The following is a 27,681-nucleotide window of genomic DNA, read 5'->3' on the forward strand; positions in this document are numbered from 1 at the left end:
TATAAGAAAGTAATAACTAATAGTGTAATAAATAAAATTTGTAATGAAACAAATAAAGGTTCAATTTTTTGCTGAAATTTTTGTACCCACGAGCCACCTTAAACAGCAGACATGTACCAATGAAATTATGATAGGAAATACAAGTCCTTTAAAGTTGTATCAGCTGGGAGATATAATGTCAAATGCATTGAACAAATTAAAGACACTACCAACAACATGGAATATAAAAAAGACGGAAAAATTGAAAATAACTTAAATATCATGATAGTTTCTTTTTAAATCACTTAGTATAAAATTACGGGGAAAATCAGAAAAGCACATTCATATCTTAACTTGTAAAAGACTTGTCAATGGTTTTGGACAAGGATCTTTCGTTTCATAGACATTTATATATTACAGTTTTATGGTAGGAGACATTTATCGGATAGGGCAATTTCATGTATCCTACGATTCGGTTGCGGGTTTATACTTCTTTCATTTAGTTAACGTTTTGCTTTGAATTCATTCTAGGTTCAAAATGAGTTTAAGAAAGCCTGGAGGAGATACACACTGACCCGATCGGGAAGTTCAAGGTGGCGATCAACATTTACGTCACGCACCAAATCGTGGAAAGATCATCGGAATTCGGATTCAAATGGTGTAACAAGTAGAGGGGACAGAGTTCGACCCAACGAACGTGAACTAAACTCGTCCCCAACTTTGAATATTACTCAATCACCTATAACACAAAGTAGTTATGCTTATGACGTAAAGATTAGTCATGAATTAACTGGACAAGATATAGAAATATGTGAAAATACACCATGGCTAAATAATAATCATACTGCATATGTAGAACAGCATGGGTTACCAGAGGAACACGCCGATGAAAGTTTATGAAAGGCAACACTTCACAAAGCCTTAAAATATTAAAACATGAGTGCCCTCCTAATGTTCAACTGTATTGATTGACTCAAAATAACGTTCAAAATGCAGGGATTATATTCCGAAGACGTTGCTCGCAAATGGACATATACGTGTAGAGAAGTTTGCTTTCTATTATAGATAAACAGATAAAGACATAAATGGTTTATCAATATGATTGCCACTTTTAAAAGAGACGGACATAACAAATTTTAGGTGCTGCAGTTTGCTCCAATTGTCACCTTTTCATATTTCATGTCGATGTTGTATAATATTTGATTTTGCTTAATGTTTTCCTTTTGTAAAACATAATGTTGGAAGAACACTTCAGGTGATGTAACTGTATTTTTGTCAAATATTTTAAAACATGAACTTAGCCCTGTCAAAAAGTATTACTAACCCAAAATAAAACATTCAAACGTTTCAAATATGGAAACCTTTAATATGAGAAATAAATATCAATATGAATTTGTACGTCGATGTGATTATAAAAACTTGAAACATATATTAATGTTTATAAAGAAATATTTGTATATAAACTTAATGTCAGATTGAAATGTTAGGCTGAGTTTATGTATGTATTAACATATCCGTACAATGAAACGCATCCTCGTAATGTCTGTCAACCAAGCTCAGTATTATGGTTCATTAATTTGACAATGGCATTTAATGAAATACCAGTAAAGATGGAAATAAGCTCTTTTGATGAACCTTGATGAAACATGTTGCTAGGGATTTAGTTAATTTTATATAATGTTTATCTCAACAATTCCAATTTTAGCTTATAGAATCTCCGGCAATTTTTATCATTGGATATTTCAACAAAAGATGAAAGATGCAATCGTTGTGTTTTCGTAAAATATGTTTGGCCTTTGTACTGCAGCTATATTTAGAAAAAACGGAATTCGATCAGTGTAAACGTATCTGATCTTATAGATTGAAATTGTGTTGATCACAATTTGTCAAATTTTTTATTCAATTGTTTCCGATATGTGGTTGTATATTTATCTGTGTAGTAAATTGAAATAAATAAAACGGTGAGTATTGACCTTGTTAAACTAAATCATGGTTTATCATTGTTTAATGAAAGAAGACATTTATTACGATTTTTTTCAATATGCTTTTCCTTTATTTATCATGAAAACCAATTGCGTCAATCAGTTGTTTATTTTAGTTAATGTTGTATTTTTTTAACATGAACATGTCAGATTTAGACAGGCGGCAGCACATGATAAAGAACCAAATCATTTCAATTTTGTCAATGTTTTTTAGTAATTTTCTCTCTTGCATATTTTGCAAAACATAATTTTTTTTAAAGAGTTTAAAATTGTACTGTGTTAAAACAAAATGAAAATAAGGAATTTTTTCTTTGGAACTACGAAAATGATATTGTTGAATATTACTTCATATTTTCCATGTGTAAAAACTTGATGTATGTGACAAAGTTCAAATGCTTGTTAACATTGACTGGGAAAATGTTCCCGTGAATCAATAACTTTTCACGTTTATTGTATTGATGATTTTATGTCGTTTCCGTTTTTCATGTGTATTACGAAGTAAACTGTTTGTACATCTGTCAAAATAAAAACAATCTAAATTGATGCGTTTTAGGACAAGAGCCGGTATATTATCCGTAAAAGTGAATGAGGTCCTTTTGTTTTGCCATTTTCCATTTATGTGTTTGAATGTCCCTTATGTATCTTTCGCCTTTTTATTATGGTTACGATACTATTTTGAGGGAAATCACTTAACCATATACATGACTGTATAATAGATTATAGATGCAAGAATCAAACAAACAAACAAAATAAAAAATTACAATACCGTGTCAAGAAATGCTCGCACTTTCTGAAAGCCAGCTCAAAATGCTTGATCTTGACTTGCAATCTGAAATTATATTAATCTAATCGTATCCAGAATACACTCACAAGACAATAAAATAAAAAGGATAACCGTCAGTGTATGACAGTTCTACATCGCTCAAAATATAGACAAAATTGGAATGACATAGACAGAGGCTATCTGTCATCATTATAAATTCATCAAGGACAATCATTGACTAAAATCAAATTTATAAAAAGGTACAGATTTCAAAACCCAAAACCCTTCATCAAATGGTAAAATCAAAAGCTCAAACATATCAATCGATTGGAAAACAACTTAAAACAGGAAGTATATGCATATTGATAATGATGCTATGACAAATTTGTGATAGTTTTATCAATATGAAATATTTTTACTTGATAACCTACCAATGAAGTCTCTTAAGGTTGAAGAAAAATAAAATAACAGTACTTTACTATATATATAGTTTATCATTGGGTCTTGCTTTTTAGATTATATGATATATTTATTATATAAATCCAAAACAGACTTTTACCTCTGTTGTCGGTTTTCGAACTTTATATCGTTAAAATCGAAACACCCTTTTTGCATTTTTCATATAACCATTACAATCGATATGTGACGTTTTGTATGAATTCTGACATGTATCATACTTCACTTACGTGCTGTTAAGTGCTGTCTGGCGTATATACTAATTTTAGTCCTGGTATCTATGATGAGTTAATTAAGAGTAAAGCGACCTGTCAGTTTAACACGTTCCACGATATTAAATTTTCATATTGAATCAACAAGTACAAAAAATATGATAACAAGGTCACAATTAATCTTCGAATATATGATGCAATACAAAACTTGAGAACCGGAAGTCGTAGAGACATGGGACTATCACCATTCAACTCAGGAACACTTGACCTTTCAAATAGTACAAGGTCAAGGTCATAGTAAAATGTGAAGGTCAAGGTGAAATTTCATCATGACCTGACATTGACCTCAAATTGAAGGTCTTGAACTACTGATCATCTTTGCAGTTTATAGTAGGTTGATGTCTGTTACCTTTAAAAAGATATACACACAATACTATACTTTTAAGAATCATCCCGTCGTAACTTTTGAACAGACAGTCGGACTTTTTTGAGGTCAGTGTATAAAATGTAGAGCTCGTCTAGAGGAACATTTTATACGCTGTAAATATGCAGCAAACTCTTATTGTTTTTTTAATATAAAAGCTTGAAATTGCAGCGTAATTTTTTTTTGCACTCGGTGACCTTTGACCTTGGGTGCAAATTAAAGGTCACATGAACTTAAGATTATTGGTGTAGGTCCCAAGTCTTTACGACTTCCGGTTCTCGAGATACAATTTTTCAAAAATTGTTTATATTTTTTCAAGGGAAATAACTCCTTATAAGGGTTAACAACAAAATAATGGTATATGTTAATTAACATTGCCATCTGGTCCTGTACATGTTGCCGTTTTCAAATCGATTCTATCTTGAATACTTTTTGAGAAAAATGTAAAAGAAAGAAATTGTTTCAAGGGGACATAACTCTCATAGGGAATGATGAAATCCTTAGCAGCCTCATATGGTAACACATCATGATGAGATCTAACTATTGTCCAAATAAGGTCATGATATCTTCAAAAACAACGAGGGGGGGCCATGTCGAAAAAAACCAATAAAAGGGAGATAACTTCTAAAGGGGATGATGAAATCCTACACAGCCTCATCTGGTAATACTTCATGATGAGGTCTACCGATGGTCCATATTTGGTCTTGATAACTCCAATTGAAACAAGGGGAGGCCATGTTAAACAAATGCTGGATGAAAAAAAAAAAAAAAAAAAAAACAGGAGAAAAACAATAAGGTCTTTCCTCGCGGAGAGGAAAGACCTTAATTATAATAACTTATCTTAGGGGGATTAGTTTTATGGAAATCTTTTACCTTATCTAAAATGATGCATGGATATTCTGACACTGGTAATGTGCACATAATGATATTTTTCGTATACATGATAATCGTACAGTCACATTTGATAGCATCTTACTGTTTCCGTAGGTCTAGTGATTAAACAAAATAATTCACATACTGCTTCAATGTTTTCAGGGAAATGCCTCAATTGCTTCATTAAGGTCTTTCCTCTCCGCGAGGAAAGACCTTATTGTTTTTTTCATCCAGCATTTGTTTGACATGGCCTCCCCTCGTTTCTATTGGAGTTATCAAGACCAAATATGGACCATCGGTAGACCTCATCATGAAGTATTACCAGATGAGGCTGTGTAGGATTTCATCATCCCCTTTAGAAGTTATCTCTCTTTTATTGGGTTTTTTTCGACATGGCCCCCCCTCGTTGTTTTTAAAGATATCATGACCTTATTTGGACAAAAGTTAGATCTCATCATGATGTATTACCATATGAGGCTGCTAAGGATTTCATCATTCCCTATGAGAGTTACGTCCCCTTGAAGCAATTTCTTTCTTTTACATTTTTCTCAAAAAGTATTCAAGATAGAATCGATTTGAAAACGGCAACATGTACAAGACCAGATGGCAATGATAATAAACATATGCAATCATTTTGTTGTTAACCCTTATAAGGAGTTATTTCCCTTGAAAAAATATAGACAATTTTAAATCTCGAGAACCGGAAGTCGTAAAGACTTGGGACCTACACCAATAAATCTTAAGTTCATGTGACCTTTAATTTGCACCCAAGGTCAAAGGTCACCAAGTGCAAAAAAAAATTACGCTGCAATTTCAAGCTTGCATATTAAGAAAACGATAAGAGTTTGCTGCATACTTACAGCGTATAAAATGTTCCTCTCGACGAGCTCTACATTTTATACACTGAGCTCAAAAGATTCCGACTGTCTGTTCAAAAGTTACGACGGGATGATTCTTAAAAGTATAGTATTGTGTGTATATCTTTTTAAAGGTAACAGATATCAACCTACTATAAACTGCAAAGATGATCAGTAGTTCAAGACCTTCAATTTGAGGTCAATGACAGGTCATGATGAAATTTCACCTTGACCTTCACATTATACTATGACCTTGACCTTGTGACATTTGAAAGGTCAAGTTGTCCTGAGTTGAATGGTGATAGTCCCATGTCTCTACGACTTCCGGTTCTCAAGTTTTGTATTGCATCATATATTTGATGATTAATTGTGACCTTGCTGAACTTTGAAATTGTCCACATTCTTTTTTTATAATGTTGTCCTTCAACTGTAGATCATTTATCATTTAACAGATTTGAGATATCTATTGTCGTTTTAGAGATAATGCAGTTTCAAGTTTTGCGAGCGGAGGCATGTATTTCTGAATCATCAAGTGCTTACCACTTAAAATGTTTTAGAAATTGAAGAGGTTGACATGGTCATATGTTTGACCAAATACCAAAAACATTCCATGGAAAAAAACACCAAAAAATCATTTTGAAATTTTCATGTTTTGCATTGACTTTGTAAGTTTCATAACTTCTATTTATATAGTTGATATTGCATCATTAATTGCACTTTGTCAAATGGGGTCATCTGATATATCAAATTGAAGGTCTTAATAAACTGTACTTAAAAATGAAAATATTTAACCCCCTTTTCATCCCAGGGGGAAGGGTGGGGTCATTTAGTGCAAAAATTCAAATTTCTCAGATGGTAAGGTTGTCGCATATCAAATGAAAGAACATAAAGCGTACATTTCAAATTTCAAATTGACGTCCCCAAAAATTGGTTGGATGGGGTCATTGAGTGCAAAAAATAAATTTTCTTTTATGATAGGGTTGTTGTATATCAAATGAAAGGTCATGATGTATACATTTGAAATATCAAATTCCCAACCTCCAAAAATTGGTTGGATGGGGTTATTAAGTGCAAAAATCAAACTTTTTAAAACATGGCGTTGTCGCATATCAAATGAAAGCTCATCTACCCTGTGTTACATATATCATACTTCCGATCTCAAAAATGTAGGCGGATGAGGTCATTAAGTGTAAAAAGCGAAAAGTTTCAGAAGGTATGCTTGTCATATATCAAACGAAAGGTCGTACAAAAAACATTACGAAAACATCACTTTTACAGGAAAGACCTTTCAATTGTTTTACAAACAATTGAGATACTAGTTTCATATTATTTTTTATCGGAGCGACGTCTGTATAATGTTAAATGTTCGAATATGCTCTTGGTGTGAAAAAAAGGTATCAATCAAAAACGATGATTCGTTTATTATGATGTACTGATAATAAACGATGATTTGTTTATTATCAGTACATCATAGTTTTGTCCAATGGTCTAAATATGCTTCTTATATGATTTAAACTTGCTTATTTTAAGTTGAACATTGATTTTAACCGTACCTAACGACTTTGTTATAGATTAACCATTTTAAATTTAGAATTTTGAAATTAATCAAATCCTTTATCATACTTTCCCAATAGACGATGATAGAAGCATTTTTTTTTAGATACGTTCTTTAGATAGATAATTTATAGAACGAAATCTTGCTCGGTTATTATACTGTTATCATCAAAATATAAACACGGCATTATTTAATTCAAAATCTGAACTTTAAAAATATATATGTATTTATGAAACAAAGAAGATGGATGGTCCACATTTTGAGGAAGTACTCATTTGCTGTGGTTAAAAGAATAAAGCTGTACATGTATTATCTGGTGTGTATATTTCCATAATTGCAACTGCCATTAATCTCAACAGAAATCAAATGTCTCATATTACACAGAGGATCAACTGATGTATAGAAATAACATCTCAACACCTTATCAACTTCTCCGATTTTGTTTGGGGTGATTTATGCTAAACGATGATGTTCGTTTGGCTGCGCGAGATGTATAAAAACATAGCCTCGTCGTTATGGGGACAGTAAATCAGAACCCTTTAAGCTTACACGCATGATCTTTTGCAGTGTATACGATATGTTCCTAGCTAACATACCATAGTTGCCAGTTGCAATCTAATTTTTCAGCCCTTGTCCATATGGAATCACAGTGTAGATCCTTTACCAGTTGTCATGGAGTTATTGCGAGTTCTTCCCAAAGTGTGCAGAACATTTATGCCACTGGATTTTAAGCTTTTTGGAGATCAACGTATATATCCGATATTTGAATTGTAAACAAGTCGATGCTATGGAAAGTCTTTGAATATCTATGTCACTATGAACGTCTATATACAAAAGTAAGATTGTATGAATGATATATAATCAAAATATGAAATGTACTAGGAGAAGATTGCACCTATACATATAATACATTTGTACCGCTATATTTAAAAAGAAAACGTCGAATGCGCATATTTGTTTTGTTCATTTTTTCATTTCATGCCCGATTCATTGCAAGCCTATAAAACCGTCGAATCGTGTTCACGTCTACACCCCGATAGACTGTGCACTTATATCATTGGCGTAAAAAAATATTTGATTTGGTGTATGCCTTCGTTTTGTTTTCGTTATCTTAGGGTTTACATATCAATATGTGTTTTTTTTTCGTTTTCTTTTCTTTTAATACATTTTTTCCCCACTTAAATAAAAACATTATACTTTGGTTCTATCATAAGACATATTTTGCAGTAGTTTCAAGTAGAGCAATACTGGTTTTTGTGGTCTACAGTTATGTAATTGCGACGAGTAACAAAATAAACAACAACCCATTTAAAGAATATACGTGAACTTGTAATCATAAATGTGTGGTGGTTTTCTTGTGAGAACGAAATGTTTGGTGAGGATCGACCATTTACTATGACTACCAAATGTATAATGATGACCGGTTATTCAGTATAACTACCTAGTGTTTAATCTGTTCACTCATTTAGAATCAACACCAAGTTTGTTATGTTGAATGATCATTGTGGCCGATCGGCCGTTCAGTTATTTCTATCCAGATTGTGATGCTGAACGGCACAAGCTGTGTAGTGCCATGAAGATAAAAAAAAATAGGTTGTGATTGCTAATGAGACAACTCTACATTAGAGCTCAAACGATATAGAAGCTAGCAACTGTAGTTCATTGTACGGCTAAGCAATAAAATGCAATTAAATGAAAAATGTAAAAGAAAATGCAAACGAGAAAACTAACGGTCTGATTTAAATTAGACTAAAACAATAAACAAAAACCAAATATGATATACAATCCACAACGATCCAACTACAGGCTCCTAACTTGAAACAGACTCAAACTGCAAATCGGTAAAAAGGGGCTTCATTATATGGTTATCCCTTCTCTTGTACTCGGAAATGCCAAAGTTTTAACGAAAGGTGACATGTTTAAGGTCACTGCAAACAGAAAAGCTGTTGATGAATTATAGCACGGATATAAAATAATTCAATAGCAGTATATTTCTATAGATTGATCAAAATGGATTTTCTTTCAGAAAGAAGTATCAAACTACATCATCTTGGACAATTAAGTATATAAAACATGTTCAATGTTGGGTTTTTTTTCAATTTTAATTTGTAAATGTCTTTACATTTTAATACCAATGTCGTCATTATAATGTTTATTGTATAATTTGTTTGTTTGTTTCTTTTTTGTTTCTTCTGTTACCATCGATTTACTGCATAAAAACCGATACGTATATGAATATAATAGCTATAATGTAATACCAAATTTTCAATATATCAAACACTGCAGAAGCTGATTGCAGTTTATTTCATTTACAATGTTGAATTCTTTCAATTAAGATTTATTAAATGAATTATATTGATTTGATACAATTTTTAGATGTCATTTGTCTATTTTATGATTTATAAGAGATTGAATGTGGAACATGACAGTAAACTATTAATAAATTGACTATCATAAGACTATTTTCAGCAGTTGCAATAGAGCAATTCATGTTTTTATGATCGACAGTTGTTGAATTTCACCCACACCAAACTCGAAACATCATTTAAAATACCTGTACCAAGTCAGGAATATGACAGTTTTTGTCCATTCGTTTGATGCGTTTTGACATTTGATTTTGTCATGTGATTAGGGACTTTCCGATTAAACTTTCCTCGGAGTTCAGTATTTTTGTAATTTTACTTTCATGTTAATCACATAGGACTTTTTTGTATAGATATAGACTTTTTCTCATGAATCATTGATTTAATTGCATATATAGTGAAGCCTGTCTAAACCAAACCTCCTCGGAACTCAAGACTTTGTTTTGTTTTTGCAGATGTTCGATTGAACTTGCTATCAAACCATGTTTAATTCATCATTTCTACATACGGAAATGTCTGTACCAAGTATTAAGGAATATGACAGTTGTTTTTTATTCGTTCGATGTGTTGTAAAAAAAAATGTGCTATGAATTGATTTGAAAACATGTTCCGTTTAGACAGGTTTTCGGTTTATGCAAGATTTGGTTTAGACATGTTTCACCTAATTAGTTTTCTTGATTGGACTATTTCAACTGAATTTATCATTGCGGGTGATGCATCAGGAAATGGTTACCCTGTCGACGAATGCTGCTCTCGCTCCTTTTGGGGTTCCTTCGAATCCATCAGAATGTTTGTAACCATGATGTGTCCGATTTCAATTGATTTAGAGATTTAAACATCAGTAAAACTCTGTCGCCTTTATCTGTCATACTTTGTTATCAATCAGGAAATACGTCATTGGTTGTCTGTTTGTCATTTATAAATGTTTTGTCATTTGGAAACTTCTGTGTTGACTCCAGTTCAATACAAAATGCTGTTAAGATAGTTCAACATTTATTTCATCTTTGACAATTTTTTATTTAGGGGGTACTTCGTTGGGCTCATTTTGAAGAAGCAAGTTTTTTTCTGATGAATTGGCTGTAACTTGTTCTTGCATGAATCATTAACAGGTTCATCTTACAAGTTCGGTTTTGGTATTCAAAGTAATGTTCTTATAAATTGTCCTCAAAAAACCTTTTCTTAATCTGTATATATTTTAATCGGTTTAGAGTTCGGTGTGTTTTTTTACTAATTTGTTCCAGAAAAGAGAAACTTTATTGTAGGTTTGTAGCATGTAAGTTGGTGACTGGTTGCTTGATTTTTATTAACATTTATCTTCATAGTGAAAAGACATACATATAATTAAATTATATTATCAATATTAAACAACAGAATTTTTGTTTGTTCATTTATTTTTCAAATTTTAATAAGTTTCTCCAAAGATATATCCCCATTGAATAGAACACGATATAATATACAAAGTTCTGTATAAGAAAACTAGTATAAAACACAGTTTTAAAATGATTTATGAAGCAACACCAATTTGGTGAGCCTTATGATTAATTTACATCCAGTAAATAGATCAGTAAATCTTTTTTGCAAAAAAACTACGAATTAAGAAAAGAACTTTTATAGACAAATTATAAGATCGTTCTGAATCTATCTGTAGAATTTTGTGTTCAATAAAACAAATTAGGAAAGTTTGTAGTAAACATGGCATGATCAAGTTGAAGAAAGTATTTTAAATGTGTGCCATAGGAAAAGTTTTTCATCAGACTTCGGTACTCTGTGAAGCATGCAAAAATTCTTTTCAGGGAAGAATTAGTCTTTGAATAAATTTCAATGGCGATGTTAATATCAAAAGCGCTCAAATTAGTAACAGGATTCCGATGTTTTTGTACAAACTGATCGATATTCCTTATTGAAAAATTTTCAATACGGTTATCATTTTTGGAAAATACCAACATTATAATATGTAGCATTTTCGAACACAGAACTATTTAATTTGAGGAACAAGTAAATGCAAATTTTAAAACACATTTTTCATACTTGGCATAAACATTCAAGTCGTAAAATATTCGAAAACTACATTAGAGAGACCCTAAATATGTTTCCATAGCGCTTATATGAATATCTAAAATATTTGTTGATTTATTAAGCTTGTATTCCGTACTAGAATTTTCCGTTATGTTAAGAATTTTTTTTATTAAAACTTGTATCAAACCTATATGTAAAACGCAGACTAGAATGGAGTTGTTGAAAGATTTGTATCAATAGGTTTTATTTGTCTAGATGGTTAACATCTTGCATGTTTTAATTAAGAATGAAACGATATGAAAAACCTGGTTGGCTATTTCCTGAAACCGTATGATTTTTCAAAATTTAATTCAATATCCATACTATCAACACCTCTTCTACTTTGCAAAAGTAAAATAACAAAGATATTGAACTGAGAGAAAAATTTCAAAACAGAAAGTCCTTCATCAAATGACAAAATCAAAACTCAAACATATCAAAAAAATGAATACAACTGTCTTATTACTGGCTTGATAAAGACATTTTCTTTGTAGAAAATGGTAGTTAAACCTGGTTTTATAGCTATTCAAACTTCTCACTTTTATGACAGTCGGATAAAATTCCATGGTATTGTCAACGATATCAAATGCTTGTGAAGGGAATAGTTATTGGTTTTTTTTTCTTATCTGATTATCTTACAGTTTTAGGACGTTTCAAATGATAATTATTCTAATTGATGTATTGTATTGACTTTTTGTTAAATTGTTTGTTTTTCAGAATAGTATTTTTGTCTATTCGGACAAATCACTAACTCGAGTTTGAATAATTAAAACATTTACATTTCTCTTTTTCACTTGAAAAAAAAAATATATAATACTCATTAATACTGCGTTAGAAAGAAATTCTGTTTGAATAAGATATAAAAATATTGTTGAAAAGTTCCTCAGAAACTAATATAACAAAGTTGAAAGATTTTTTGATTGATAATGAACCTTTGTTAAATATGTTTGGTGGACGTTTTTCACGAACAGTCCTCTTTATAAAGGAAACCAAATGATTGATGTAGTGTAGCTTTATTGGCACGTGTTAAAATGATTTTAAAAAGCTGGCCTTTTCTTGTAGTGATTTATTCAAATCTTTGGGATGACTACATTTGTTTGCTGATTATAACATTGCCATCAAAACTTAAAGGGTACCACAGATGAATTTATGTTTGATTCATTCCTAGATTAAGGTTGGTTGAAATAATTTTAATTTTCAATTTTGAAACTTCTATCTTTAATCTTGAAATAATCAAACAAAAGAAAAAAGCTTCCTAAAGTTGACACAATATTTTAGGGCGTGTTTGATATCACAAGTTTCTCATTAGATCTCTGTCATTTATTGAGAATTCCTGAAGGGACAGTTATGGTATGTCTAAAATGTTCAAAAAGGCGACATCATTTGGTAAACTGTTACATAGTACAGACGTTACAGGAAAATACGGATTTTTTTTTAATTATTGTCTGTCTTGTTTTTGCTTATGTGCTTTGTCTTTATGTCTTTTTGTTTTTCTTTGATGACATAGTTGTTTGTTTTATAGCGATTAAGATTATAATACAATGTTTACTGCTTAACCCCTAACTATGACAATTTAACCTATTATATATGTTTGTATAGTTCACACATGCGACTGTCATACAAGTCAGAGGTTTAGCTATCTATACAACCCGGTTTTATCCACTTTTTTCTACATAAGAAAATACCAAATGTTCTTGAAGTATATATTCTCCCTACATTATTTTATTGATGGTTTCATTTTTGTATTTCATATTCAACAGATATGTTTACACTGATTAATGTTATATTTTTTAACCTCTCCTTATCCTTTATCTTTTAATAAAAACTATAAAGTCTGAATTCCCCCAAAACATGAGGTTTTCGAAAGGTACTATTGTCCCTACGAAGTGTTCCATAGGAAAAAAATCTCAAATTTTACCAAACTGGCCATTAATATGAAATGTCCTGTACCTTATTTATGTAGAATATATGAAATCAATATAAACTTATCTATCCCAATGCATTTTAATGTTGAACTGGGCACAAAATTTATGAAGTCTCTCAAAATCATAACCATGTGTGCACTTACTAATAGGACGTAACCCTCCCCTCCAGTGATCGTTCCTCATTATTGTCACAATATTAGATGATACTTTATTCGCATACCAGACACCTTAAATTATCAAAAAATGCTTAGTTGAAACATACAGTTTCAATCATATCAAGACAAAATTACGATCATCGTTGATAAAAATAAAAAGAACTTGTATCTCAATTTTCGTTCTTCTTTTTGCTTTTCAATCGTGTAGGAAAAAACCTTCAATGGCACTGTTTATAAAGATTTTTATTGACATAATACGAATATAAACATAAGCTGTTTTAAAAAGTGGAGAAATCGGCATTTTAGATTTTCCTTAAATTTGTGTCCGCCATGTTGGGGTTATCGTCATTTCAGTTACGATCATCACGTTGACACCAGTGACTGACGTTGTTTATTATCTTAGAAACGTGTTATGTCATTTTTACTATAGTGTGTGTTTGTCTTTTTTTCATTTTTATTCATGGCGTTGTCAGTTTGTTTTCGATTTATGAGTTTGACTGTCCCTCTGGTATCTTTCGTCCCTCTTTTATTCTTATATTTGTCTTTATGAATATTACTTTTACTGTTTAGATTTGACGTGGCTCTGTACTTATACATCCCGTCATTGTGCTATTGTTCTATGATATTTTTTTTTGTATTCTGGTCTTTCATTTTTGCTAAGATGCTTTGTCAATTTGCTTTTTAGTGTTTCTGTAGAACAGAAAACGGGGGTATGTACTTATACATCCAATCATTGTGTTATTGTGCCATGAAAACTGTTTGTTAACATTTTGTTTGTTTTTATTATGATTAAGCTAATAACACAATGTTGACTGCTGTACCCCTATTTTTGACATTTTAACTATTATGTCTGTTACTTTTTTTTCAAACTTCGTTGTCAATAGAATGAAAGTGTATGCGACTTTCATACAAGTGAGAGGTTTAACTAGTGATAACATCAGGTTTAATCCACCATTTCTACTTCTGAAAATGCCTGTACCAAGTCAGAAAATGACAGTTGTTGTCCATCAGTTTGATGTGTTTGAGATTTGGACTTTGCCACTTGATTAGGGACTTTGAATCTTTCTCGGTATTCAGTATTTTTGTAATTTTACTTTTAAGTCGAAAATACAGATAAATTGTATGCGTAATACGATCAACGGCAATTAGCTATACGTAGTGATATCGATATCAGTCACGCTTGCAAAGGCTTTATCACACCTTTTAGCTGTATGAAATCACGTCTTCAATTTCAGTCACACGTCTTCAATTTCAGTCACTTTTGCAAAAGCTTTATCAAATCCTTAATCTATTTGACGTTATGACAACCCCTTAATCTGAACAACGTTATGTCACATACAAACATCTATGTGAGGTATATATATATTTCTCCAATTCTTACACTATTTATCATTTTTATTTAATCAACGTATGATTCGTTTGATCACAATCCTTCAAAGGTCAAAATTTGATTATGACGTCGAATTTTCTTGCTTTCCTCTGAATTTCCTATTGTGACAGCATGGAAAAAGGCGACCAGTGAATAAATATCGTATAACAATCGATGCAGTGGTAGATTATATATACATTAAAAAGTGTATATGATATTGCTTGTTTAATACCACACCGTATCAACGATCAACAAATATAATCTCTCGGGCAAGCTATTGGGATTATATTGGTGTATCGGGTTGATATAGATGTGACATTGAAATAGCTATATGATTTTCTCTGTTTATGGGATGTTTAAGTTTTTTAAATATTCCACAAATAAACTTTCCAAAAAAACGGCTGATGATTACTCTGTCAAACAATATTTGATCGAAAATAATAGTATTACATTTGCCCGACTGTATGTCTTAATGCCTTTCAAGTATCAAAAGCAGGTGAACGAAAAAAACAAAGAGAGCTCTGATTGGATGTAAGGGTATAGTATATAATTAAGTAACAAAATTACCAGGATTATATATATCATACTTACGAATAACCGTAGTGTGTATAATAGTATTTTCACTACAAATTGTTGAAAAAAGCAGACACACTTTCGAAAAGGCTTAAAAATTTTCATAAATATGATGTAAAATGCAAATTGGCTTGGATACCATAAACAAGTTCCGTTGGAAGATGATCCTGATGCCAGTCAATTTCTATAAACCTGTTCTTAATTGGCTATTTGGTAAATAAAATTCAGAATGGAAATAGGGGATGTGTCAAAAAGACAGCAATTCCACCGAAGACTAAAAACAGAAGAATTAAACCAATGGGTCTTCCACATAGCTAGAAAATCCCGCAACGGAAAGTGACTTCAGCAGTCCCGTTCATGGATTAAATTTCAATAAGGAAAAATAGATAAGTTCAATGACCTCTAAAATATATAATGTCACCTATGAAATGCATCGTAGTCTCTGCCATAAAATTAAAAAGGAATAATTTTGGAGAATGTGTTCTGTTTATTATAACAAATCATAAACCAGACATCATATTCCCATAAGTAAGAGGTTTATCTTATTAAAGCTTAATTACAAAATAGTCAAGGAATTATCCGTTATTTTTCCCCAGAAGCAAGTCCAAGATGAAGAAAGCTATACTTTTGGGTTGAATGTCTCGAGTCTTTGAAAGTTATTATTTATTCATCAGACGATGAGCTTGGGATATTTGTACCCAAATACATTGAATTAATTTTGAGTGCGTTTTATGAAAACGTTTTATTTCTATAATTTTGAAAGATTTTTTTCACGAATTTAACCTAAATTTAGGACAACGCAAGATAAATGCATGATAAATGCAGACTGGAATAAACAATTCAAATACATCATGATCATGTAATTAATGTTTTTACTTTGCTTATTTTACACTCCTAATGATATACAGGTTGTTTGTCAGTTCTGATAACAGTTTCTATATTTATCTCAAATTATAAACTGTGCCAATCAATGATTCAATAAAAACTTATGAATGATTAAATACAAGTAACAATAAATATCTTCTGGTGTGTTAGATATTTTGTTAAATTTCCAGCTTTTTTATGATACAGCTTTGGTTTGTTTATGATGTAATAATTAAATTTCACAAATAAAAGATAAATATTTTCATAATAATACTTTATCAGGATACATAAACCAAATGTTTTTGTCTTGTATATAATCGACAAATAAACAGTAGTTGAAATGTAAAAACAAATTTAAAAAAATAGCAATCACTTGAACCTGTATATTAAAGCAGTGGACATGAATGTCGACAATTTACTTCAATAAAAGAAGTAAGAATTCCCTTACTCCTGACAAAACCATAAACTGGAAGCACAAGCGCTTGGTATCATATAAACTAGAAGAAAATACTTCATATATACAGGTGCTGCTGGAATGATGAAACAGAAAAACAGAACGTTTACAAATGGAAAAGTGTAATCGTCTCGTATCTCGCGTATCTACGTTCTCAACTAACCTATATTGATGATAATGTGACCAACATAGTCACCAAAGATACCTCTTTTAGTTCTGATTTCATTTATATAGCGGAATGTGAAATTCAAAGATACTGCTCATGTATAAATACTGTATCATACGAATAATGTAATATGAATATGAAACAAAAGATAACACTAGGATGATTAATACCACTAATGGACCTCTTTTTCTTCATGATAAGGTCCCTTTTGGTCCATTAAACCTTTCATTTTCACAAAATTTCAACTTTTTAGGCCATTCAAAAAAAAATTTGGTAACTCATTTATGCAACAAATGTGATAATAAATGAGTGATTGATGTATTCAGACTGAATGAATTTTCCATATAAAAGTCTACTGACTCCATGGAGGTTTCAATAAAACCTTACGTTACAAATTTACGCAGCGTTCAAGAGAGGGACACAAACAACTTCCCATTTAATAAAAAAATTAGAGTTACTGCTTCAAAAATAGTTTCATTGACTTGTAACTATATATTTATTACAGTATTACGTTTTCTATTTTCGCAAATTATAAGAAATAAGTCAGAAAAGGCTCCCAAAACACTGATTATGGCTTGCTCTTTTACTTATATTCATGGTAGAATTCTATTTCAGGACAATTTTCTCATAAAATCTATTTTGAGACAGAATCCACTGGCAATAGTTCATTAATTCTAATATTTCACTTAAATAGCTTGTAATTTTAAAGGAGAGAACACACAATATCAAAGGTGCATGTGCAGCTTCCCAGAATACCACTGATTTTCCCCCTTTTCCCCTACCGTATTTGTAATAAAATTAACACTTTTCAAAAATTCCTCTTTTTTCAAATTTGATTTGAGTAAAGTTTATCCGGTCCAGACTATAGACAAAATTACACATACATGCCCATGCAATTAACAACATAATTATCAACGGAAGTTTTCCAATACATTTTTACACTTTTCCCAGGCTTTTTTCTTAATTGAATGTACAAAGATAAATTTGAAAATAATACTCTATTATAAACTTAGTGCTTCCAAAGAGCTTTACTTAAATGATTAGAAACTCTCATAATCCCAATATTTGAAAGTCAATGAGGTGTAAGTACTTCAATCCTTGAAGAGATATATACCCAAAGGGACATAAAACAAATAGCAAAATACTTTTATTGTCAACTTTTCCCGAGGGCAGAATGCTATTTACTCTGTCCGTTGAATGAACTCGTGATATATTGAATTTAATGCCAAAGTTATAGAACAAATAACGTGGTCATCAAGAAATTTGTTGGTAAATGAATAAAACATTGATTTGATATGGAAGACAGTATCACAAGGTCATTTTTTTAAAGATATGTGACCTTCTGCTGTTGTCTGTTCTATGGTCGGGTTGTTGTCTCTTTGACACATTCCCGATTTCCATTCTCAATTTTATGCATCCTGGTGCAAGATCTTTGGAAAGCAGTTTGTCTTTTGATCTGTTTTTCTATTTTGACATATGAAACTGAATGTTTTGTGACTATTTTTCGCCTCATATTTGAAATATATCCGTCGTCATCTCCGAAACAGATATTTTATAACTGAACTTTTTTTCGCAAAATTTAGTTTTCAGCCGATTAATTTCTAGTTATAAGTCAAGATATACGGGAGTATTTCAAGATCGATGGGATAGATGAGTTCAACATAGTCATCAAACTTTAAATTATTTAGTGAGCAGACATCATTAACAAGATGAACGTGAAGTTAAATGATAATGCAAGTTTTTTTTCATTCTTCCTAAGAAAAATATTAACCATAATGACTTAAATAGTATTGTCATGAAATTTGTTCATCTGTCACTCAAGTGAAGCGCGTAAGTCATGCAATCGGGGCGTTTGTATATTTAGATTTAACAAAATTAGTGTTGCCACCAGAAAGTATTTGTCATTTTCGGGTTCAACCAAAAATATCAATGGAATTTGCATTGTTCAGAAATATGTGTTTCCAGTAATGTCTTTTGTAGACGAAACGTACAAAGTACAAAATTTAATCCCGGTATCAATGATGAGTTTATTATTTACTATAATTCTTCATATATATTCAAAACCATTTTTCAGAATTTGCATTTTTTTAAAGTTTAAAGTAATTCAAAACAGTTCAGGTTTTATCCCATGGCTCTGGTGTCTGTATAACGAGATTTGGCATTTCGTTTTGAGATTTTTTTGTTTTTAACGCTCTTCAACTTTGCTACTGAATTTGTGATTCCAGCTACACTGATTATATCTATACTGATAAACAAAGTTAACCCGCGCTACTGGTCTATTCAATCATAAGACTGTTATCTTTCATGCGTTTTTAGTCATGATGGAGTCTTTCGATTTATGATTTGTTTTCCACTTTTTGTGTCTTACTTTTCATCCTTTTTTTCACATCTCTTTATACGTAAGGTTGACAACCATCCCATTTCATTTGATATTACAGATCATTATATTCCGTATCTTTGTTGACAGGTGGTTACTAAACCATCAATGACGGCAAAAGACAGCGAAAGCAAGATCCTTGGATTTAAGTTCATCAGTGTCTGTATAATGTAAAAATAGGTGAGGGTTCACGAATGAAATTGCTACTGGGATCAATTAAAGACCTAGAGATAAGGTTGTTTACAGGTCACCGTCCGAACAGGTCACTAGATATTTCACTCTTAGTCTCTGTCAACAGATCTCCGATGCCTATCTTTAACCTGATTCATTTTGCCATATTCATTGTTGTGTCAGTTCTTAGAACTAGAACAGTTTTGAATGATTTGAATTTTCAATCAGTAACATTAAACTATATATTTTGACTAGTTTTCTTTATTTGCTTGATTCATTGTTTATGCGTTTTACTTGAACTGTATTTGTTTTGTTAAGCCGATATAATTATTGTAGCTATTGCAATTACGTGTTAATCAGATGTACATTAAACACATAGCAATATTATATAGTGAACAGTTTCAATATCAAAGTGAGCTATTTACTATATAGCTGCAAAATTTCGAAATCAGTGTATAGTTGTTCAATGTATTATGTTAGACGGTTTCCAGTGTAAAGAAAATTAAATATACAAGTAACGTTTTCTTTAAAATTTTCATTCAACTTGAAATCTTCTGCCTAATGTCTCATTTCCAATCTTTAATTACAAATAAGAAGTTAATGAATCGTTCCTGGTGCAATTTATAATGTTTGCTTCATTTATAGAACCATACAGTGTATTATGAAAGCTCTTATATACCTATTTTGTAATTCTTGATTGTATTTAGATATCGTAGGTTAGAAGATAAATAAAGCGAACAGTAGTATACCGCTGTTCGAAATTCATAAATCGATTGAGAAAAAACCAAATCCGGGTTACAAACAAAAACTGTGGAAACGCATCAAATATAAAAGGAGAACTACGACACAACAGAAACACATTAAAATGTAACACACACAGACACGAACTGTAATATAACAATGGCTATTTCCCTGACTTGGTACAGGACATTTTAAGAAATAAAATGGTGGGTTGAACCTGGTTTTATGGAATGCCAAACCTCCAGCTTTTATGGCAATGTTAAATATATCATTAAAATGATATACATGACAGGACTACAATACAATTAAATGGGAGAACATATAGGACAAAGAAACACACGAATAATAACTAACAAAAGGTTCCAGATTTAAAATTCAATACGCCAGACGTGCGCTTCGTCCACACAAGACTAACCACTGACGCTCAGATGAAAAAAGTTCGAAAAAGTACAAATTCGAACAGCACAAAGGACCAAAAGTTCTAAAACGTTGCGACCAACACGGCTAGGCTTTTCTGGCTGGGTTAAAAACATCCTTATTATTTAGAATAATTCATACTTTTGCAAACAGACTATATAATAGATATACATGATAAAACCGAAGTGATGACTAACTACAGAATAAAAACGTATGCATTACATAAAACAACCTAAACTAGCACATGCAAATACACAGCCGAGTTAGCCAAAGCCATCAACGCAGTGATGTCACATTTGAATTTCTAAAAATATTTCTCAAAAATAAGATAGAATTTGGATTATTTTGAATATTTGAAAATTACAATACTAATTAATATTAAATTGTGGTGGTAATTAGAAAATTAATTGTATTATCTAGCTATGTCGGTGTCTCTACTGAATTAAACTGTAAACCAAATATATCGTATAAATTTCGATGATCCAAACTAAAATCTAATAAATGAACTGGATGATTAATTATCTTTACCATAACACACGAATACAACAGAAAATAAATAAGATTTTCAACTACAAACGTTAAGACATTTAACAAAATCTGATGGAATAACAAATATAACATCAAAACTAAATACATGAATTTGTGATAGAACCGTTAAGTCAGATGAGAAAATTTATTAGATTGGAAATCTAAAAAGGGCGAGAGAGAAAACAATTCCAAAATACAAAGCACTTTAAAGCTAACAAAGATTACCTATCATTCACCGGTTAAATTTCAAAGTTTTTCAGGCTCTGACAGCAACTTTGTAATCGATAGAAAATTCTTTACAGAAAGACCTTGCAAAGGTTCATTTTCGTGTTCAAATAGTGTGTTCATTATGTGACCTTTTGTAGGCACAGTACTTACTTCGGTTGTTCAATTGGATATTGAAGAGGCTAAAGGGCAATTTGCGCTCCAGTTTCAAATTTAAATCTTTGTATGGCTATCTATTTTAAATTTTAGGATAGTGTGACGCCTGTGTAATATTTGTGAAAACGATGTTTATTTGGTTTCTCATCGACAAAAAGTTAACTTATTAGAGCACGTCGGGAAATTACGACAGCATACCTGTTGGCTCAAGCGAAGTGTAGCAGAGCTATATTTTTATCATATTTTTAGTAAATCTACCGATGTTCAGTATTCTGTGGTAATATTTCGGATCACTTAACTATTACCAAGATTTTCTAATTTGTATATTTGAGTGTACATTTCGGATGTTGAGTGTGCTATTACTAAACAGGGCATACCATTAAAGAATCAAAAGCATCAGAGAGATGATATAAATTTGATACAATTACAATCCAAACGTTTGTCGTTATAGAAGACATTTTTCCACAACAGATTTAAACTTTTAGCTTATCAAGCCCTCAAGATAACTTTTCTTATGTTTAATACTTTCTTGTTACTTTGTGCATGATTGTTAACATAGTTCATTGTGTACGGATAAAGTCAACATTTATATTAATGTTGCTAGTGTTGAAGGCGTAACTGTGTCTTAAAGATGAAAAAAACAGTATATCTAGCCAGTTAATCAGTTAATGTCTATTTGCTTTTTTAGGTGCATGGGATATTTTTATGAATTTATACATCATATCGTAATTTGAAAATCAAATGAACAAATATCCTTCGTGAAGCTTCGGTATACAAGCATACAAGTAAAATAATAAAAAAGTGGAAGTCTTGATTATGCATTTTCCAATTAACAGTACACATTATTTGTAATGTGCTTTTAACATTTAGAAGAAAAAACTAGAAGTTTTGTTTAACGACTGACTACAAAGGACGAACGCGAAGTGTAGGCAAAAGCTCACACTGCCCCATATGGGCCAGTAGTTGAGCGGAGAAGTAGGATTTATTGTAACAAGAAATTGTAACGAACGAACAGGTGAAGAAATGTACAGTAACCGACCTTTGGCAGGCGTTATGTTAGAGGTACGTTTTGATCATAAAGATCACATACAGACAGTCAAAAGTATTATTTGATGAAAACTACATTAGCGTACTGTAACTGCTGGTAATGTTAGTTTTCTATATTCTTGTTCCGTTTTATTGTTTATACGCAATTGAAAAGAATTTTGCTCCTCCCTTTTCATCACAAATCAATAGTTTTTGGTTCATTTGGTCAAAATCTATTGCCTTTGGGTACGCCATGTTCTCGGGTTCTAGTATCTCGCATAATTGCTTTCCATCTGGAGATAAAACGACAATGCTATTAGAATCTCTACCTATAGCAAGTAAGTTGGCATTGTTGTCGAGAGTGATACCACGGATAAATTTAAGACTCGGGTTAAACCACTCCCACAGGAATGACCCCTTGGTATCGTAGCACGAGATGGTATCATGACCTCTTGTAAGATATATTCTATTTTCGCCTACCGCTATAAAACCATAATCACCGAGACCCGTTGACCCGTGTTTTCGTATATTCACCTTTTTCACTTCGTCTTTATATAAACTCCGAATCTGAACTTCATTGTTACCATAACTGTATAATCTTTGGCTAAAGTATGTAATACCGTAGCATATATTTTCAGTTGGTATAGTTTTTTGGACCCTTTTGTACTCTAAGGACACGATGATTATGTTAGGATGTTTAGTTGATGTAACTGCTACTTTCTTGTCGGTTATACATGCAACATCAAAGCACCAAGAAGAGACTTTGATTGAAGAGTTAATGGAACCATTGTTGTTAAAATGAACCAGTTCACCGTCGTTTTGTTCTTTGTCAGTAGATGCATAATGAGGAATATACAAACATACAAATTCACCATTTGGCATAATGGCACATCCTTCAACGTTTTGTGACTTTTCGTACGGAACTGTTTGTACTTTTTCCAATATCAACTTCTGTTTGTCAAATACTGGCGTTTGTGCTTGTTTTTTTATTAGACAAGGTACTGCACTCGAGAAAGCACTTTTTTTTATTTCACCAAATACCCGAAGTTCGGATGTTATCTCCTGTATTTTTGCATCAATTGTAAGAATAATTTTAGTACAGTTCAAATTCTTCATTTTAATGAATTCTTCTACATTGGTTTCTTCTTTACTTACTTTTTCTTGTATTTCATTTTTTTCCAATAAAGACATGTGTATTATACCCCTGATTTTTAAGTGTCAAAACTCCCTGCAATAATTCTGTCGTCCTTTTCTTGTTTGTTTCAATTTCAAGACATAATTGTTTAATCGATGTTTCGTGTTTGCTAGCTATAGCTTCAAGTTTGTTAAGAAGATCCTTTTCAAGCTTTTCTAAAACTTCATTTACCTTAATCCTAACTGTTTGTATTTCTTTCACATAGCTTTTACAACTATCTTTAATTTCCTTCATATTCATTTCCTTTTCCGCGTAAAGTTTTTCATAAAATATTTCAATAGTCTTTAACCGTTCAGTTAGATCATCCAATAAATTTGCAATGGCTGGAATTTCTCTTTTGATACGTTCGTCGATTGATTCAAATCCAGTACATGTTTCATGGTTTGTTTTTAAACATGAAATGCAACACGGAGATTTGTGGGATCCACAGAAAAGTTCATACGGAGTTTGATGAACGCTACATTTCAATTTCTGGTCAAGATGCAAAAAAAATTGTGGTATCTTAATGTCAGCTACTTTGTGATTTTTCGTTGCTTTGGAAACGCCATGGTGTATATCGCAATTTATGCATAATGCTTCGTCACAGTCATTGCACCATTTCGAAGCAGGAATCGCTTTTGATAACCTCTGGCAAATTCCACATTGTTGATAAGTTATGGAGGCCATTTATAATCTATATAGAAAAGATATTACAAGTACAAAAATTATTACGTATACTCGTCATATCCCACTGATTTAGATATCAATAAGATTATGTATTCAATGTTTGTTCGGTGGTATTTTAGCAAATTTTTGTCGAAATTTAAGAAAAGAATATCAAAACAGATATCAATATTGCACGAATTTCATGTTATCGCTAGTCAATGTGCCAATATAAATAATAAGACATTTTAATACGATTACTGTTTTTGATTATACAGAGGTGTGTATACACGTTTCGTAAAATGCCACGAAGGTTTCACAAAGTTATTGATGTTTAAAAATCTTTACCCACAAATTTCAAAAAAATTACAAAATGTAAGATCGCTTTTGCCCCCGCCCCTTTAACGACAAATGTCAAAAGCAAAAAAAGTATGGGTAGTCATGTAATAATACATGAAGTAAACAATAAAATGAATGAATATTTCAGGGAATTATCAGGCAACCAGACGATATATAAAATTCCTATGGTCCGCGATAGGAAAAAAGACGTCAGATTACTGACTCAGGATAATGCTCGAAAATTGAGTAAGCGTGCGAGTCTGATAAATTACAACTACATATTTTTTTCGCATTAAAAACATACAAAGTGGGGATGTAAATTCACGGGTTTCTATCCTTTTAAAGAATCGATCGGTTACTGATGATTTGTGTTCTCATCGCAACAAATGTGTTTTGTTCAAACAGATCAGACAAAGTCAAACGATGTACATGCAAGTAAAGGCTTGATACTCAAATAGTCGTGTTTTGTGATTTTCACAAATACATTTATTCTACAGTGAAATATTATCTTCAAGCTATCATGATGAGGTTTAATTCTATTTGATTCTAACTGATGGTGGATTGGCCTTTTTTAACCTTTTTGGATTCGAGCGTCCGTGAAGAGTTTTTTGAAGACGAAACGCGCGTCTGGCGTAAAAACAAAATTTCATTCTGATATCTATGGTGAGTTTATTCTTAATAGAAATAACAAGTTTTTTAGTTTTAGGATTATCATTTTAACGAAAAGTCAATATTAAAAAAGGTATTTATAGTGGAACATTCTACATTGTAACCTACCGAATTAGACTATTTACCGGATTTGTTATCACATAAGCAACACGACGGGTGCCACATGTGGAGCAGGATCAGCTTACCCTTCCGGAGTACCTGAGATCACCCCTAGTTTTTGGGGGTTCGTGTTGTTTATTCTTTGATTTTCTATGTTGTGTCATGTGTGCTATTTTTTGTTTGTCTTTTTCATTTTTAGCCATGACGTTGTCGGTTTGTTTTAGATCTATGAGTTTGACTGTCCCTTTAGTATCTTTCGTCCCTCTTTTGTAGTTCTACATTGGCTAGAGGTATGGGGGAGGGTTGAATTCTCATAAACATGTTAAACCTCGCCGCATTTTTGCGCCTTTCCCAAGTCAGGAGCCTCGTGCCTTTGTTAGTATGATATAATTTTTAATTTTAGTTTCTTGTGTACAATTTGGAGTTTAGTATGGCGTTACAGGTTTCACAAAGTTATTGATGTTTAAAAATCTTTACCCACAAATTTCAAAAAAATTACAAAATGTAAGATCGCTTTTGCCCCCGCCCCTTTAACGACAAATGTCAAAAGCGAAACACTGATCAAAAAACTTACCGACGGAGTTATATACCTTTTCGCAATGTATTTTGATCAACTGGTTCAAAACGAAATCTTCAGTTGTTTACTATTGATGGCATAAAGCCATTGCTGAATGTAAATTACAATATTCAAAACACACCAAGTGCTAATAGTTAATTTGCTCGCAGATAAACTATAACACTGCCAGATTTATATTAAAACACTACTTTACCTTTTCTGAACATGCAATGAATATAACACCTTTTTATGAATACGGAAGTTTAAAAGGTAGAACTTTGTTTCATGGCGACTAAAATATGACACGGTATATAACTGTGGTTTAAATAACGACGATTTGAAGAGAATAAATATCTCACTATAATATGACGCTCTGTGAATAAACCCATGCTCTAAATCCAATAAAATTTGTTTGGACATGCGTATATTGACTACTGCAGAATAATGAATGTTATCAAATTGGTATGCATTTGATATATTTCATTAACTGACAACTCTTTTAAAATCTTTTAAATGATGCACATGTTGTTACTAATTCATTTATTATGACTGTAATGTGTTGCAATTAGAAATTGATATATTTGACCTGATCCGACATCCGTTCGTGTTGGCTGTTCAAAATCCTCCCTCTGTGAAATCACAATGCCAGTCATTTGCTTGTTTACAAAAAAAGGAGTTGCATGGAAGAGCCTATACAAACGTTCTACACTTATACACATCGGACATATAAATTATCTTAATTGTCCTAATCAGAATCGAAATAATTGATGCAAGATATTCTTTCTTGTAGTTTTCACATGGTTAGTCATTATATTTGTGTTATATTAGCCCTCACTATAGCTCGGGCAAAAATAATCACGAATATAATGCCTATCCATGTTAAAACTACAATAAAGTATAGCTTGCATCATTTATTTCTTAAATAATTTATTCGTTAAGAGACTTTTGTATCCGTAAAGGTAAACCATACACATATAGAATATTTAATCAAATCATTCCCATTTCATTTGTCTATCATACAAGTATGGGTAGTCATGTAATAATACATGAAGTAAACAATAAAATGAATGAATATTTCAGGGAATTATCAGCCAACCAGACGATATATAAAATTCCTATGGTCCGCGATAGGAAAAAAGACGTCAGATTACTGACTCAGGATAATGCTCGAAAATTGAGTAAGCGTGCGAGTCTGATAAATTACAACTACATATTTTTTTCGCATTAAAAACATACAAAGTGGGGATGTAATTTCACGGGTTTCTATCCTTTTAAAGAATCGATCGGTTACTGATGATTTGTGTTCTCATCGCAACAAATGTGTTTTGTTCAAACAAATCAGACAAAGTCAAACGATGTACATGCAAGTAAAGGCTTGATACTCAAATAGTCGTGTTTTGTGATTTTCACAAATACATTTATTCTACAGTGAAATATTATCTTCAAGCTATCATGATGAGGTTTAATTCTATTTGATTCTAACTGATGGTTGATTGGCCTTTTTTAACCTTTTTG

At 31.7% G+C, this 27,681-nt stretch overlaps 2 protein-coding genes across 6 annotated transcripts in view; one reads left to right on the forward strand and one right to left on the reverse strand.

The window, feature by feature from the left end:
* LOC139513578 (secretin receptor-like) overlaps positions 1-2,504 on the forward strand; it is a 120,098-nt gene extending 117,594 nt beyond the window's left edge. For all 3 annotated transcript variants that reach the window (XM_071302205.1, XM_071302206.1, XM_071302204.1), the window contains one exon: positions 511-2,504. In XM_071302205.1, coding sequence (XP_071158306.1) covers positions 511-879 — 369 coding nt within the window. In that variant the 3' untranslated portion in view covers positions 880-2,504. The remainder of the gene's footprint in view (positions 1-510) is intronic.
* An 18,886-nt stretch (positions 2,505-21,390) lies between these two features.
* Positions 21,391-26,449, reverse strand: LOC139513579 (uncharacterized). Of its 3 annotated transcripts, none has more exons than XM_071302208.1 (2): positions 26,381-26,449; positions 21,391-24,534 (listed from the first exon to the last, which is right to left on the reverse strand). In XM_071302208.1, exon 2 carries the CDS (start codon positions 23,855-23,857, stop codon positions 22,817-22,819), a length of 1,041 nt encoding a protein of 346 aa, XP_071158309.1. In that variant the 5' UTR covers positions 23,858-24,534; positions 26,381-26,449; the 3' UTR covers positions 21,391-22,816. The 3 variants fall into 3 exon arrangements, with proteins under 3 accessions (XP_071158309.1, XP_071158310.1, XP_071158308.1); XM_071302209.1 differs by lacking the exon at positions 26,381-26,449 and adding an exon at positions 26,201-26,372 and having other exon boundaries at positions 22,444-24,534; XM_071302207.1 differs by lacking the exon at positions 26,381-26,449 and adding an exon at positions 26,185-26,372 and having other exon boundaries at positions 22,444-24,534.
* Positions 26,450-27,681: the final 1,232 nt, after the last annotated feature.

This window comes from Mytilus edulis, chromosome 2, assembly GCF_963676685.1.
Source record: "Mytilus edulis chromosome 2, xbMytEdul2.2, whole genome shotgun sequence".
NCBI classification, from domain to species: domain Eukaryota; kingdom Metazoa; phylum Mollusca; class Bivalvia; order Mytilida; family Mytilidae; genus Mytilus; species Mytilus edulis.